The sequence below is a fragment of the Mytilus galloprovincialis genome, chromosome 7, assembly GCF_965363235.1.
Source record: "Mytilus galloprovincialis chromosome 7, xbMytGall1.hap1.1, whole genome shotgun sequence".
Classification (NCBI taxonomy): Eukaryota; Metazoa; Mollusca; class Bivalvia; order Mytilida; family Mytilidae; genus Mytilus; species Mytilus galloprovincialis.
In genome coordinates this window covers 20,887,161-20,905,017 of record NC_134844.1, presented here as the reverse complement: position 1 = coordinate 20,905,017, position 17,857 = coordinate 20,887,161, and the positions used below count along the sequence as shown (strand labels likewise).

The 17,857-nt window shown below is 32.5% G+C and overlaps 1 protein-coding gene across 2 annotated transcripts; it reads left to right on the top strand.

Annotated features, from left to right (window-relative positions):
- The first annotated feature begins 11,206 nt into the window (after positions 1–11,206).
- Positions 11,207–16,346, top strand: LOC143082513 (prestin-like). Of its 2 annotated transcripts, none has more exons than XM_076258222.1 (2): positions 11,207–11,379; positions 13,893–16,346. In XM_076258222.1, the coding sequence occupies exon 2, from the start codon at positions 13,940–13,942 to the stop codon at positions 15,980–15,982; it is 2,043 nt and encodes a 680-aa protein (XP_076114337.1). In that variant the 5' UTR covers positions 11,207–11,379; positions 13,893–13,939; the 3' UTR covers positions 15,983–16,346. The 2 variants fall into 2 exon arrangements, with proteins under 2 accessions (XP_076114337.1, XP_076114335.1); XM_076258220.1 differs by having other exon boundaries at positions 11,208–11,375.
- Positions 16,347–17,857: the final 1,511 nt, after the last annotated feature.

Below are 17,857 nucleotides of genomic sequence, written 5' to 3'. Positions count from 1 at the left end.
TTTCGAGATAATCGATATTTAAGTTTACGTAAAACATTTAAGTGTTTCTTTACACTTCTAATTATACTTTCAATATGATTGTTCCATTTTGCGTCACTACTGAAATTAACTCCCAGGTGCTTATGAGATGTACTTAAAGGTATATTTTTACCATTTAAGGAAAAGCTAAGGTCTGGAGTCTCCGTATTTGAAATAAATCATAATTTCGGTTTTATCTGGGTTAAATGACATAAGCCATTTAGAAGACCAAACATCCAGCTCTTTAAAAGTCGCGATCGATAACAGATTTAATCTGTTCTCCGTCGTTACCAGAATTATTGAATGATGTGTCGTCAGCAGATAGCCGACACAGTGAAGTAAGCTTATCAGCAATATCATTAATATATAAGACAAAGAGAAGGGGCCCAGAACTGATCCCTGGGGAACACCAGCTGAGACATTACAGAAGGAAGAAGACGAGTTATTTAATACTACTCTCTTTTTTCTGTCGTGTAGATAATCTTGAAACCAATTCAATACGTTTCCGTCAACACCGTAAGCTTTCATTTTCTATAAGACCCTTATGCCAAACTTTGTCGAAAGCTTTAGAGAAGTCACAGAATACAAAACAGTTTATATCTTTTTTTTCTAAGGAGTTTAATATGCAATTTTATATTTCTAAGAGTTGATGAACAGTTGAAATTTTAGGGAGAAATCCTAATTGATACTCATAAATTAATGTATTAGCTTTTAAATGATTGTTTAAGTGCTTAAACACAACTCTTTCCATAACTTTTCCTACACAACTAATTAAGGATATCGGTCTATAATTTGATGGCAAAGATGAATCTCCCTTTTTGAAAATGGGTATCAGATTTGCTATCTTCCAGCTATTTGGGTATATCCCCTCTCTTAAGGATTTATTAAATATAATATGGAGCGGAACTGCTACATTTTCTGGACACAGCTTTAGCATCTTATGACTGATCACATCAGGACCAGATGCTTTGTTTGGATCTAATATCTGAATAATATCTATTATTTCTTTGATATTTACTTGGATATCTGAAAACTTACTATTAGTTTTTGTATCAAATTCGGGCAAATCAACATGATCTTCATCTAGTTTTGAAATCATACTAAAATATTTGTTTAACAAATTACATTTCTCCTCATCTTCATATACAGTATCATTCAGTTCATTATCCTTTATAATATTTTGGAGAGGGGGTATGGTTTCTGTAACTTTTTTGGATTTAATTAACGTTTTCATTAATTTCCAATACGTTTTTGAGTTTGAGGGTTGTTTTGATATTAGACAGTCCAAATTTGCTTCAAAATTTTCTTTGGCAATTTTTTTCATATTATTTACTTTATTTCTCTGTTTTTGGTACTTCATAATATTATTTTCACAATTATATTTAATCGCTTTTTTCTTAATCTGTCTCGGATTAGAACTTCACGTCTTATATCATTATTGAACCAGTGTTTGTCATTATGTCGTACAGTTACTGTTTTAGTAGGAATGCATTTTTTAGCTTTTTTAAAAAAGTCTATTGTAAAACATTCACACATCTCATTAGTGGTTTTACTTTCGGGAAGCATAGTATTCCAGTCTATTTCGTCTAATTTCTCAGCAAATTTGGATTTATCAGCCCGATCGTATAGCCATATTTCTCTTTTAAAAGATTTAAAGTCGAACATTTGACATTCGAGAAATGCAATAGGTGCATCATGATCACCAATTGCAGATGGAGTTTTTAGAACATTTGAAAAGGAACATGACATAGAGTCACTAATAATAATCGGATCTAGCAGAGTGCTACTATGGTCCGTTACTCTAGTAGGTAATGCAATAACATTGGTTAAATTGAACTTGTACGACTTTGCCCCCCGCAGAGCTATAGAAAAACAGTACATTAACGGGTGTTACACGGACTCTTTTTAGACGATACACGGACTCTTTTTAGTTGTTACACGGACACTTTTTATGAATAGAATCACTCGTGCATGATCAGTGAGTTCATGGGCACTTTAACTTTCAATTAGATTTGAACTTTTTGGTTCACCGACTTATTTCCTGTCTTTTTATTGAACAAAATATTTACGTTAGCATTAATATCTTTTTTCAAACATTTCCAGTTAAATACTATTCACATCAGTACCTTCTTTAACTTCAATAGTGGGGGGTATGGTTTTCTCCTAAAATAGATATTTTGATCCCAAATTTTATGAGAAAAAAATTATTATGGTCAAGCAGATGACAAATTAATGTTTTGAATGATTCCTGATTTTTCAAATACCGTTAATAGTGCTCATTAGCGGATCCAGGGGGGGGGGGGTCCGGGGGGGGGGGGGGTTGGAACCCAACTTTTTTGTTGGCCGATCAATGCATTTGAATGGGGATATATAGTTGGAACCTCCCTTTTTAAAATGACTGGATCCGCCCCTGGTGCTAATTTATACAAAAACATTTTGGTGATGGCGTTGAAAAGTAAATAGTTAATATACTAAAAAAAGAACATACCGCCCCCTTTATGAAGCAAAATATTCGGTCAATAAATGTTTTCTTTTATATATGGACATGAATTGTATTTTGGACAATGCTGAAAGTAAAGAAAGGATGATACTGACGTGAACATTTCAATAAAAATAAGACAGGAAATAAGTAAATAAAAATCAAATCTAATATCAAAAGATAAAATCCCTATCAACTCACCAATGCACGATTGATCCTATAAACAAAAAGTGTTCATGTAATACACGTCCAAATAAGAAGCAAATCTAGAAGAAAATCATTCAACTTATGTCATCAATTTTGGGCGGTAAGCTGCGATTGGATCATATAGTAACACGTGTTTAATCCCGATCAACACTTGTAGATCTAGAGACGAGCATGAATTTAAAAAAAAAATCAAAGTATATTCCTGAATATATATAATATTAAGACAAAATCCATTTTTTTCATAAATATTTCATTCACTAATGAAGTAGGAAATTCATTCTTTTGATAACTTTATATTGTTATCGAATTTATATCAGTGGCGGATCCATGTCTAAATCCAGAACAAAACAGGGGGGGGGGGTCCAACTTTATGTCCTCATTTAAATGCATTGATCTTCAAAAAAAAGGGTTGTTCCAACCCCCGGGACCCCCGCCACTGCATGTTAAATTCATGTATTTGGCAACAAACGCGCGATTTTTACGATTTTTTTTAAGGGGGAATGAGGGGATTGAATGGCTCATCCTGAATTTTTCATCAAAAATAAAGATCACAGCCTGTGTATTTTAATATGAATTAGCATCCCCCCTCCGCCTCCCCGCTTTCCGTTGTATTCATAAAAATCAAACGTTATCTTACTTACCACTAAAATATTCCTTAATATATTACTTTTTTACGAAGTTGCATTTTAAAAAGACTTAAATGTGTACTACAACATTTATCTTTTACTTGAAATGGTTCTTTTTTTTTATTAAATTTTTAGATTCCTGATTTTTTTTGAGAAAAAATCTTGGTTGAAGGGAAATGAAGAAAAAAAATGTGTTTATACTATAACTTACATTTACTGCTTTATGGCTATCCAAGTTTCTCAAATGTTTAGTCTTGCTTAAAGTATTATTACTTGAAACGTCGTACAAGTCAGATAAAAAACAAAAGTAACAAAAGAAACAGGCCGGTTACAACCAGCCGAATAGTTTTTCTACACTTGTAGTCAGGTCAAGGTCCTCGGCTATCGCCTCGGACCTTGACCTGACTACTCGTGCAGAAAAACTATCCGGCAACGGTTGTTACCGGCCTATTTCTTTGTTACCTTTGTATTTTATCTAATACAAATTTAATGTATCAATCAGTTTGTTATTATGCGTAGTAAGTAAGTCAGAGTTCAAATCGCCCGTTATTATCATCCTCTCATTGACCTGCAAACCCATCCCAATTGCATGATTTAATCGTGTCAAGTAGTTATTATCTGAATTAGGCGATCGATAAGTGTGACACAATAAGAAGCTGACCTTTAACATGGATATTGACAAAAAAGTATTCATCTTCTTTCGTTTCGAGTGCATTTATTAGGTTGAGTCCGATACCATCTTTGACACAAATGAGTAAACCACCACCAAAGCCATTTCTATCTTTTCGGACTATATTTGAAAAGAAGGAATCAAGTTTTATATCGTCATCAGCAATGTTGGGATCTAAGTGTATTTCCGATAACGTAATAATATCAAATTCATCACAAAAATTATTTAGAAATTTTAGTTTATTTCTCATGGATCTTATGTTGAGACTACAAATGGATATAAAATTTTCTTGTGGTTGTGTTTCATTCACCGACGGTGCGTTCGATTCATTACGAAAACTTGGGCCCGGTTTTGTTTCAATATTTCCGATAATAAGGAGAAAATGAAGTACGTACAACAGAAAAAAATGTTTGATCTTGGATTAATTGTTTGTAATACAGAGAGATTGAAGATGAGGAGACTGCAACGTAAGTTGATTATAAATATGTCTAGAAAGGAAGCTATGTGTAAATTGGATGAAGGTCCACATTGTTTTTTTTTCTGTTATTAAATATATCTATAGCAGCCCTGTAACCCTGGACGCAGTTATCCATTACATGAATAAACTGTTACAGGAATAAGGAGAGGACTGCTGTAGGAGAACATTACAAAACTGACACACATACCATCATCACCATCATCACCTTCATCATCACAGAAAAATACAAAACAGTAAGAACAAGAAATTTTGGAAAATGTAAAAGGCCGAAAAATAAGCCTCGCAAATATGGAAATAAAAAAAGGAGAATGAAAATGGGATATTGTAATATTGAATAAGTTATGTATTATATTTAGAAAATAAACCAATTTGCAAATAAATAAATAAAGAAAAAAGTAAATGGAACTGTTTGATAGTTACGTAAGAAACTAAAGTATGATTGCCAATGAGTCAACTATTAGCCAGTGACCAATAAACATGGCTGTAAGTAGGTTTGTAGCTTTAAGTTTTTTGTTTTTTTTTTATCCTGGTTAAACAAAAAAAAATTGTTATTATTATTATTTGTGTTATGACTATTATCACAAATTTCAAGAAATGCTATTATCTTAAGAGAATAAAAACTTAATATAGACAGCCTATAAACATAAGATAACAAATTATGATATAATACACAATAGGTTAGAACATCAACATACAATTTACAGACAAGCAAAAATCCCGTTCAATTTATAGTTGTTTCAAAAGGCTTATCTAACAATAGAACAATGAATTTTAATGCTTGAAAGACTTACCCCATTTCTCGACATATTTGACTTAAAAGTTCTTAGGGTTTTTTTGGGTTTTTTTTAAATATTCTCAAGCAATGTAACAAATTTATACTTATTCTTATCAAATAATTATTATTTTTATATCAGGGTATTATGTTAGCTTAAAGAGGTCAACTGTATGGAGTTCGATTTTGTTTGTGAGTGAACTACATGTAATTCGTGAAACTCAAGGCAATGTATAACGGTTTCAAAATGGGAAATTACTCGAGCTTAACCACAATTATCTATTGTTGACACCTGTGGTCAGCAGACTGGTTAGAGTATGTACTCATAGATAAACATAAAATGTACGGCAGACGAAAATGTTCAATCGATGTGGTTCTTAAACGAACGCTGTATTTTTTTTTTTTTTAATGAAATGGGCTATAATAAAAATTAAAAAGAATCACAGTAGGTCTTTGTCAGATTAACGCATGCAATACAATAAACAAAATTGTTCAATATTTAAATGCACCTAATAAACATAATATATACATACACATAAACATAACACACAATTGTAAATATGAAATACCGTGGTGAAAATAAGTGTAATAAAAGGTAACAAATAGGGCTATGTTTTAGAGACACTTTTGGTTTTGTTTCTTTTGTCCTTTCTAACCAAAGAAAAAAAAAATCCCCCACAAAAAAACCCAGATTGGAACAAGGTTTACGAGAAAAAACAGACAACAAATATGTATCGAGAATATACACATATATTAAGTTGGAATGTGTGTTATTAAACTAACAGTACTAGCTACTGTTTTTTTTTGTTTTTTTTTTTAATTGAATCTGTACTTCAGTGTATTTCAAATTTAAGAATAAGAATGAAAAAAAACCCGAGGCTTTAATTTACTCTATCAATAAGATATGTTGTTGAATGAACATAGAATTTTTTAATATGATCACTGACTTTAATTGCTTTTGGTTAGATACGGGTTTTTCATACAGTTTCACGTTTTGGAAAGAAACAATCTGAAAATATAATATTTTATTATTATCTGTTCAACACACTCTCAAAAAGTTAAACAATTGTAGTAGAATTAAAGATAAGTCTTTATTACATATATATCAATATGAAATATGGTGAAACCTTGTACTCTACATTCCCTCAGAGTTATTTATGTTCGTGCGTTCTTCAAATTGTTGGATATCCGACTCGAGATCACTATTATCATTGAGGTTATTAATAATGCGCTTTTGACTGTTAGCAATCACTTTGATAAAGATCCGACCATCTGTGGTCCAGCAGGCATTGATTTTGTTGTTGTACTTTACCGTTGCTAACTGTTTGGCAAGGTTTGTCCTAAAATGTGTAAGGTTTTCTGTAATAAACGTACCATTAGAATCACCTTTCAGAGCTTTTTTGTTGGAGTATACCAGTTGTCTAGTTCTGTATGAAATAAATCGGACAATTACTTGAGACCTTCCTTGTTTGAGCTTGTCGATGACATGGGATCGTCCAATGTCTCGAATACCAATGTCGAGTCCGAGTTTGTTGTTGCAGATATCTAGGATGATGCTGTCAGTATCGACTGGATGAACGATTTTTGTTCCTTCAATTCTGTCTGTGGGAATAAGAACATTATTGAAACGCAGGCTTGTCCTTCTATAGTACTGTTCCTGAATTTCGAGCCTGTTTTTAAGCAGAGCGACCCTATCATAGAGAAAGTTGATTTCTTTTTCACGTTCATTGTTTGATGTGATTTGGTCTTGGGTGGTGCGTTGCAATGACGAAAGTTGTTTAATTAATTGTTGCTTTTGTGTTTCAACTATACCAGACTGACAATCTAGTTTCTGTAATAGTGGTTGGATTTCTTCGGCAACACAATTTTTAACTTCAGCTTCTATATTTGGCTCTAATGTATCGCTAATTTGTTTGGACAAAATAGGTATAATAGTGTTTAATACCTCTGAACTGATGAGGGCTTCAAGGACTCTGTCAGCTACAGACTTTCGTATTGAAGCAGCCTTTTTTGGATTGTCTATCTCGGTAAGGTCACTCATCGAGTTACCTCGCCTCCTTAGTTGTCTTCTTTTTTGTTTGAGTGTCGCTGGGAGGTTATCGGGACTATCTGGGTGTGATCGCTTGTTGCCAATAGATTGCTGTGAAGTGATTGTGGAAGCTGGTTGAGAGCAAGTAACTTAGTGTCATTTTGGAGTTCACCTTGAGAGTCATTGTTTACTTTCATGGGGGAAGCCATATTGTTTTCACTCATTATGAATCTATACTGAACTATTCTCACTTGGAATTCAAAGTCTACAGCAAATTTTTTCCAAATAGTTTCAATTCTGATAAACTTAAGTATTCAAGTATTCAAATTTTAACAATTTTATGATTAAAAATTACGTTATCCATCAATTATATCCCATTTCTAGGACTGTTCGTCTACCCTACCATATCGTTTGACGCATGCCCAGAGTAAAACGAGGCAGTGGAACAGTGTCTAAAAATAAAAATGAATACTATCATGGAGTGAAATCTCTTATACGCATTGTAGACGGTTTGTATGTTGTCTTATTCCCACTGAATTCATATATGATAGTCATTCAATGACAAAATGAATGATAAAAAGGATTAATGTGTGCAAGAAGTATACATATTTGTATCATATATCATATAGTGTTTCTAAGCATATATAATATATGAGTTACTGTGAGTATCTTTTTGCCTCTTATTCGATATTGACACATATGAATGAATTCAAACTATAATATATGACAAATGTGCTAATTTTACCTTCCCAAATGTCAATTTTTCCCTTCGCGCCGTCGTATGGCGTTTATATATCTCAATTGATAAGTTATGCCGGAACACAGGGAACAGACTGGGTGTCTTAAAACAAAATGATATCAATAGAGTAACTGACATGGAGGGAAATCTCTAATACGCATTTTTTAAGGCTCCTATGTTGTATAAATCCTTTTGATTTTCCAATTACCCACGTTCCCTTTTCGCAATCGTTTTGCGTTTACATCTCTCAGTTGATAAGGTACGTTTGTTCATGGTCACACTTTAAAAAATTTCATTTGTAAGGATGGGGTTCAGGAAAAAACTACAAAAACTACTCCGACAGAGTAACGTGAAAGAACGACTGAAATCGATGAAACATAAGTTTGACCTTCAGCATCACAAGTTTGCTGAGTGATGCATTGTCGCTGTGTCTATCCTCACTAGTAATATTTTGTCATGGTTTTACATCTGCTGATACCAGAATAGACGTCTGTTTTGTTTGTTTTTTTTTTTCATTTTCAGAACATGTCATATTCCCGATGATGTAATTAAGAATTGCATGGCGGGTTTTATACGCATAGCAGGAGACGCTTATCCTATTTACGTATCCGCTCTAGCTCCTTTTAGAGATCATGCCATTCTTTCATTTCATGGTTTTCATGTCCCCTTAGACAATATGAACATAGTTAATCTACTGTTGCCTTACTTTAGCATGGCTGATTGACAAGAACTAAAAATATACCCTTAAGTTAATTTTAGTCAAGAGGTTTTGAATAGATTTGGAAAAAGTATACAACGACAGATGCTAGCCTGACAAAATACGACGTAAGAAGACACCCCTAATCTCATCAAAAGTTTAACTTATAATTTGCATTATGTACAAACGTAGTCAGATGAGAAAAGAAGATAAGCGTTTATGTCATCCCTGCATTATCCGCAATGTGAATCTAAAATCTGTGTAACAAACATAAAAGATACCAGGTTTATAATAGGTAAGCCAGACGTGCGTTTTAAAAAAAATAAGACACATTTTGAATTATATGCGTCCTGACAGATGTCTGGATTTACCTAAATCAAATACAGTCAAAGCTGAATATTGGAAAACCAAGGATTTAAAAGAACCGAAACAGTTGAAGAGCAATATGTGACATAAAAGAACCTAAACAAATAGCTTAATCCATCTTTGTTTCATAATTTATTAATTTATAGATGGACAATAAGAAAAAAAAAGTTTATTATAAACCATGTCAGCATCGAAGTGGCGCGCAAACCGGCAGTTCGAAGACAAAAATAAATACAAAGTTTTAGAACCTTAAAACAAAAAAAAAATATCTTTTTTTAATGCCAAGGATATTTTATCACATCTTTGCATCAGGGAAAGCAAATCTTAATAAACATATCATCACAGCGAATAGGACACAATCGGTAAATTTATAATACTTTGTAATATTATGCAGTGATTGTATAACAACTTTAAAGATTTAATACACTTTTCTTATATTATTCCACTGGACAGTACTTTTATAATACCTTTTAAAGTTAAACAGCGGTATCGTCGTTCTACTGTATAACTTTGTACATGTTTCAGCTTTACGGAATCTTATTCGGGTTGTTATTGGGTAGTGGTAAATAAATAAATAGACATTTATAGTTTGTATTAAATGGACTTAAATGATTACCTTAAGGAAGCAAAGGAACTGACCACTATTTATGACATATTTATATGCCGCTTTCGGCTTTCAAAATGTAAGTTCCTTTCAAATATAAAAACAAACTACATTCGTTTTAATTGGTGTCCCGTCTGAAAAACTATAAAAGGAACTGTCTCAGACGCACACTTCATATTGTAACTGGATCAGCTAATGAGATTTAACAAAACTATTTACCAGGTCAGCCATTGTTTGTCAACCCTGTGCCTTTGAATTATTGTTGGTGTGCTCTCTTACTAGACTGATCGAGTGTAATATCTTTTCAAAATAAATATTTTAAGAGTAAAGATACTCGTAAGTCAAACAATTTCTGAAAGTATATCTCAAATTGCCACTTTTGGTGGACTTTTAATTCCCCGAGGGTATCACCAGCCCAGTAGTCAGCACTTCTGTGTTGACATGAATTATCATTGATATGGTCACATTTATAAATTAACTGTTTACAAAACTTTTGAATCTTTGAAATACTAAGGCTTTTCTACCTCAGGAATAGAATACTTTAGCTGTATTTGGCAAAACTTTAATGAATTTTAGTCCTCATTGAGTCAATACTCTTCAACTTCGTACTTTATTTGGCCTTTATAACTTTTATGGATTCGAGCGTCACTGATGAGTCTTTTATAGACGAAATGCGCGTCTGGTGCAAACACAAAATTAAATCCAGGTATCTATGATGAGTTTATTTATAAACTCGATTTTAATTATAACATTTTTTTGTGAGGCAACAATTCTGAAATTTTAAAATCTTTAACCGCAAAAACGTGTTTTTCGACAGTTTCGTAATGGTGAGCATACAAATTGTACAGTATCAATTTCTGTTGCTCTTACTCATTGCCCGGTTGGAGCAGGTTTCGCGTATAACGTATTTAGATATGAACGTCATATGACCTTGCAAGGGCCGGTATATTTTTTATTCTTCTAAGAAATGTCAAGATTTCAATGGGAAACCTGATTATGACACCAGCGTAATTCAATATATAAGCTTTAATTTATATTCTAATATGAATTTCTGTAGCGGTTTCTCACATATAATTAAGCAGATAATTAGAAACACATGATGTTCTGTCAGTCCCGTAAGTCTTGGACAGTATAACTTGTCTATTATAGATCCTTGACTATATGGTGTTGATTGTCAAAGTTGGGCATTTAATCATGTTTCATATATCAAGTCAGAAACCAGAAGTTGATTTTATTTTTATTTTTGTAGTCTTACCCTTGTGCATAACTTAACAGGAAACCTTTGAAGTTCAAACATTAATTTTAAGTTCTAAACAATATCTATCTTTATAGTTGATGTATTTTTGCCACCGTGTTTATAATTTAATGTATTTTTCTAACCTATAACCAACCAATTGAAATGATCATGAATATTTATGTATTCATTGAATGCGTTTATTTTCTTTTTTATCATTTGTGTTATATGCTTTTTTAAGTTTAAATTTATACGAAAATAATTTATTTAATGTATTTAACCTATTATATATTTAAAAAAATGTAATTATATAACTATCGGAAGTGTATTCTATTTATAAAATTGTCAACAATACCTTACAACTCTGGATAATAAAACGTAACTTTTTAACTTTCCAGCATGTGTATACACAGCTGATGAAACAGTGTAATTAAGATGTAACCACACGTAAAAAAAGTAAGTACGTACATTTCTGTAAGAAATCAATATGTTCATGTCAACATGTTTGATCAAAACAATGTATTACCAAAGATGCACAGACATATAGACACGTAGAAAGTTATATAATTAAGCTAAATAAATCAGAAATGTTTCGTCTGTTTACGGACAATGCATACCTACTCACTTAGATATCACATATATTAATGGTTAAGTGTGAATGGTTAGAGTACTAGTAGTTTGTAAATTAATATAACAGAACAGTATATTTCTAATAAAACAGTATAATGTCAAGTTGTACACATCTTTGATGATTTATAATAGGAATTTTAGTTAAAAACACATTTCTTTGACATTATGATTTCAATAATCGTTTAAAAGGTAAATTATATAGTTTATTAAATATTATGTGGATACACAGGTAAACAGTGTAATATTTAAGTGTGTGTCTGCCTTGGCAATTTTTCAGAGTAAATTATATAAAATTCACTTATAGTCAATTTTGATGACCTTTAATTTGTATTACTTCCCTTAGAGGACATAATTCTATCCTTTAATAACTGGTTTGAAATAACTGTTGCTGTAGCATTCTATCCACTTTTAATCAAGGACATATTCGCTAGCCAATGATTACGATCCAGTCCCCTCCTCGATTAGGTTGTAACCCTTGGCTAGCGAAGATGACTAAAGGACTAATTTTATATCTCATGACATCTCAGGTTTCACAACAGTTTACATTTCAGTATAAATGTTACCTGTATTTCAGAAACTGCTGATCTAAAAATGAGATCAGCCTCAAATCTAAATCAGTAAGAAACAGAGTCAAAGCACAGATACAAAAAAAGTAATGAAGTTAAACATTATTTCATGAAGGAAATTATTTAATCCTTCATCATATCATATTTGCTGTTCAAGGACCTAATCAATCAAATATAAAATGTGTCCGCAAAATGATAACATAGACACTTTTTCATAGCTGAGGTATTGTTTCCAGTTGTGTTTTTATCAACAAATTATCTCTCTTTCATAGGCAGATCCAGGTGGGCCGGAGGGATCCCGGGCACCCCTTTTTCACCATTTGGAACTCTTGGTTTAATAGCTTCCTTGTGAGCAGTAACCCTCTATCAAGAAAATCATGATAGGAAATGCAAGCACGGGAATATCGTATCAATTGGGAGATATATACCCCGTATGCAGGTGCTGCTGGAATGTTGCTACTTAGAAATGGAAAGTTCACAATTGGAAAGCTGAAATCATCTCTTTTGTCGTAAAGTTTTGTTTTCAACCGACCCTCATTGTCAATTTCTAGATGTAAGTCAAGATATGAAACCGACTTAACTGTATCTGTAGTATCCTTTATCTCCAATTCGATGGGATAGATGCGTTCCACATAGTCACCAAATTTTGAATTGTTTAGTGAAAGAACGTCATCTATATAGCGGAAAGTAGAGTTAAAGGATAGGGAATCATTGAAGCATAACTGGAGCGAGCGCCCCCCCCTTTTAGGTCAGTCAGCGCCGACCCCCTCTCTTTAGGAAAAGTTCTGGATCCGCCACTGTCTTTTGACATTTTGGTATTCTACTCTATATATATTGTATACACACTACATGAAACCCAAGCAAAACGGGAAAATGTATGAATTTTTAACTACGCAATATATGAAAAGGTATACATTTTCAACTACGTAATATATGAAAAGATATACATTTTCAACTACGCAATATATGAAAAGGTATACATTTTTAACTGCGCAATATATGAAAAGGTATACATTTTTAACTACGCAATATGTGAAAAGGTATACATTTTTAACTACGGAATATATGAAAAGGTATACATTTTTAACTACGCAATATATGGAGAGGTATACATGTTTAACTACGCAATATATGAAAAGATATACATTTTCAACAACGCAATATATGAAAAGGTATACATTTTTAACTACGCAATTTATGAAAAGGTATACATGTTTAACTACGCAATATATGAAAAGGTATACATTTTTAACTACGCAATATATGAAAAGATATACATTTTTAACTACGCAATATATGAAAAGATATACATTTTTAACTACGCAATATATGAAAAGGTATACATTTTTTAACTACGCAATGTATGAAAGGGTATACATTTTTAACAACGCAATATATGGAGAGGTATATATGTTTAACTACGCAATATATGAAAGGATATACTTTTTCAACAACGCAATATATGAAAAGGTATCCATTTTTAACTACGCAATTTATGAAAAGGTATACATTTTTAACTACGCAATATAAGAGTATAACAGCACACGAGTTGAACTGCTTAGTGAAATTTTGTGATTGTAAATAGATAAAGGACATTGGTCAAGTAAAGAAGTTGGTTTCAGTTGCATATCTCTGATGGGCTGTTTAATTTATCCATAGTTTTAAAGACTCATGAAATATTTAGAGTTTGACATAAGATGTATATACCATTATTATGGTTTCGATACATACTTAGTAAAGATTAAAAAGTTTACTTTCTTGTTTCTATCTGTTTTAGATAATTTATTCTCCTGGGTCAATTCGTCTACCCACGGCGACGGAGAGATGTCGTCTCTCGTTTTACAGCTTTCCAGATATCTGAAAACACAGTCTGAGTTAACTGAATGTTATGGCAAACCGAAGCCCTCGTCTAGGTCATTTACAGAGAAAATTAAAGACAAATGCAAACTTTCAAAACTATGCCAATTATTACTATCATTATTTCCAATCATGAATGTCTTAAAAACATACAAGTTCCGTGTGTACATTTTAGATGATATAATAAGCGGCTTATCTGTAGCTTGCCTTCATGTTCCTCTGGGACTTGCATTGGGCATATTAGCATCATTATCACCGGCGTATGGGTTGTACACCTCATGCTTTCCTGTGCTTCTATATGCTTTTTTCGGAACGTCTCAGCACGTATCGATTGGAACAAATGCTGTGATTGCTATTTTGACAGCAGAACTGGTAGAATTGCAGTTAGAACAGTATGAATTGACAGGTCATAACTCAGCTTTTAACGGTTCCACGGATAACAACTTAACAACTTCACAGGACCCCGAAAATTCAGGTTTAGAGTACAAAGCGTCGGTAGCTGCAGGTTCGTCGTTTATTGTTGGATTGTTGCTGTTCATCATGGGGTTGTTCCGAATGGGTTTTATTACATCTTATTTGTCATCTTCTTTCATTGCGGCTTTTACGACAACTGGCGCTATTCATATCATGTCCAGTCAAATCCCTAATGCACTTGGCATAACAATTCAACCAATCAACAAACCCGGCAAACTGATATATGTATATATTGAAATATTCAAAGCATTTCCAAAGTTTCATGTTGCTACATTTTTAGTCTCTACAACATGCTTAATAATACTTGTATTAGTAAAAGATGTCATTAATGAGAGATGCAAAAACAAAATGAAAATGCCAATACCAATCGATTTTATTTTAGTTGTCGTAGCAACAATTATTTCGTACTTTGCAAAATTTCATGACACCTTCGGTATAGGTGTAGTTGGAGAAATACCGGCTAGACTGCCAACGCCCGAACTGCCAAAAGTGACGGTAGATATAATAGGACATAGTGCTGTCGTAGCTACAATAGTCTTTGTGCTTACGATTTCGATGGCCCGACTTTGTGAAGTGAAACACGGATATTCAGTTGACGACAATCAAGAACTCGTCGCATACGGAATTGCAAATTTGGGTGGGTCTTTTTTCTCCTGCTTTCCAGCTTGCGTTGCACCACCTCGTACAATTGTTTTGAGTACAATGGGAGCAAAGACAACATTGAATGGTATAGTATCAGCTGTTATTGTATTTCTTGTGATTATGTTCATAGGAAAATATGTTGAATCATTACCTAAAGCTGTTCTTGCAAGTATAATCATAGCAGCTATTAAAAATCTGTTATACCAGTTTAAGGACCTACCGATGCTGTGGCGAGTAAACCGTTATGATTTCTTTATCTTTGTTGGTACAGTACTAAGTGGTGTCTTTATTGATTTTCCATACGCTTTGTATGTAGGAGTTCAACTTTGTCTTTTAACAGTTGTTGTACAAAGTCAAAAGTCATCTTCGTATACCATTGGAAAAGTTCAGCAAGAAGATCGTCTTCTGGATCAAAAGACTCACGACGTTCAATTGTGTAACCCGAAAATTGCAATATTTCGAATGGAATCATCTCTTTACTTTGCTACCTCTGATAAATTCATCAAGGAGTTATACAAAGCGACTTTTAATCCGAAAGCCTATAGAAAACAACCGGATTTAAATGTTGAAATTATCATTAATCCGAGCAAAGATGACGGTAACAATGAAAAAAGAATTTCGTTGTCAAAAATAAATCACGAAAACGGAAAACCCGTCGTAACTCTTACCCATATTATTATTGACTGTTCGTCTATGAACTATATCGACATGAATGGTAAGAAGGCTTTAATACAGATCAACTCCGAATACAAACAGGTTGGGGTAACCGTCTTGTTTGGAAACTGTAATAATTTCATGAAAACATTCACGAAGAAATCTGATTTATCACAGGAAATAGACCAGAAAAATGTATATGCTGACATTTTAGATGCTTATTATGCAGCAAATCATTAAGGCATTTTATATCTTTAAATTGACAAACTAGTATGTAAGTGGTGCTATATTGATTAGAATACATCGTGTTCTTTTTTAATTGCGCAGTTAATTCTGCAATGTATCTATTGTACTTTATTTACAGACGTTAAAAATATTATAACAATTGCTTTTTAAATCCTTCTTAGCTATTCGATTATAAAAGGTAAGAAATTTATTCAAAAATTAATCCGACTGCTCTTTAACATTATATTTTATTAAGATCTTCTCGGGAAAGTAGGACTGGCAAATAACACTTAGTTTTGTTATTATAATGCGCAAAAACGTCTTATTTCGTTAATTTATAACTTACTTTGACAAATAAAGAATCTATATCAAATTTCAATGCAGTAATTTCTCTCATGTTGCATTGAGAAATGATTTACTGAATACAAGTATTTTAAGGTATAGGTTCGCCACACCGTGAAATATATATGTACATATCTGTTGATGGATTACTTTTTTTTCTAATTTTTGGTCATGTAATAATAACTGAATATATTGGGTTTCAAGACAAGGAAGTATAATTTGCCTCCATACTAACATTTCAAAATTTGCAACGTTTTACAATAAAAACAAGAACAATAGTTTTTTTTCTGGATATACGTACTTATTCTGTTTAGAAATAAATTTCAAATATTGCCATGACTATTTTCGAACGGTGTTAGTTTATAGTATTCAGCATAGCCGCCGTCACTCTACATCTGCCACGATGTATTCAAATGTATGCAAATGTTGAAGCATTGTTGAATAATTCATAAGAAAATGTTTCTCCATGTTTTACAAAAAAATGTTGATGAAATATACTTTGTTTTCGAGATATAAACCATTGAAAAATTGGCGGGAAATGAAACCTATTTCTGTTAAAAGTTATCTTTGGCTGATAAATTATTTTTTTTTTATTATCTTTTTACATCTCAACCATTTTCCAAACGATAGCTACTTATTTGATCCGGGTTTATATTAATTCTGCTGAAGCAGATCGGAATCAGTTATGACGTAGACAGTAATAATTCTAATCGTAATCATGTTCATTGACCATAACGACGATGAAAGACGTTTCGACATCATATAATGAAGTTAACCGAACCACATGATATAATATTACAAGCACATAATATAATGACACAACCACATCATATAAAGATGTTCCCACATAATTTAAGGGAAAATTCACATTATATAAGGATGCTTGCACATCATATAAGTATATTTGCACATCATATAAGTACATTTGCACATAATATATAAGTATATGTGCACATCATATAAGGATATTTGCACATCATATAAGAATGTTTGCACATCATATAAGTATGTTTGCATATCATATTAGGACATTTGCACATCATATAAGTATGTATGCACATCATATAAGTATATTTGCACATCATATAGAGATGTTTGGACATCATATATAGATACTTGCACATAATATAAGCATATTTGCACGTCATATAAAGGTGTTTGCACATCATATAATGACAAGTGCACATCATGTAGAGGTAAATGCACTGCACATCATATAATGACAATTGCACATCATATAAAGGTAAATGCACACCATATAATGAAAATGGTCATAACAAGAGTTTTGGCGTTCCATATAGCTACGTCATTTTGGGTTTGGTTCCAGAGATGTCTCATTTCAATCATACCACATCCTCTTATGTTTAATCTAACACTTAAACCGACCTTAAACATGAAAAAAATCAGCACCTTGATTTTACAGTTCAACATGGCCGCTTTCCAATAATTAACGATCGATATATCGATATTTACACGTTTACTGTTCGAAACATGCGAAAATATCATTCTTAGCTTGACAAAAAAATATAAACTATTGAACACCACGAG

What these genes read in the sequence shown, in the direction of transcription:
- LOC143082513 (XM_076258222.1), top strand. Translation starts at nt 13,940, where the DNA reads ATGTCGTCTCTCGTTTTACAGCTTTCCAGATATCTGAAAACACAGTCT.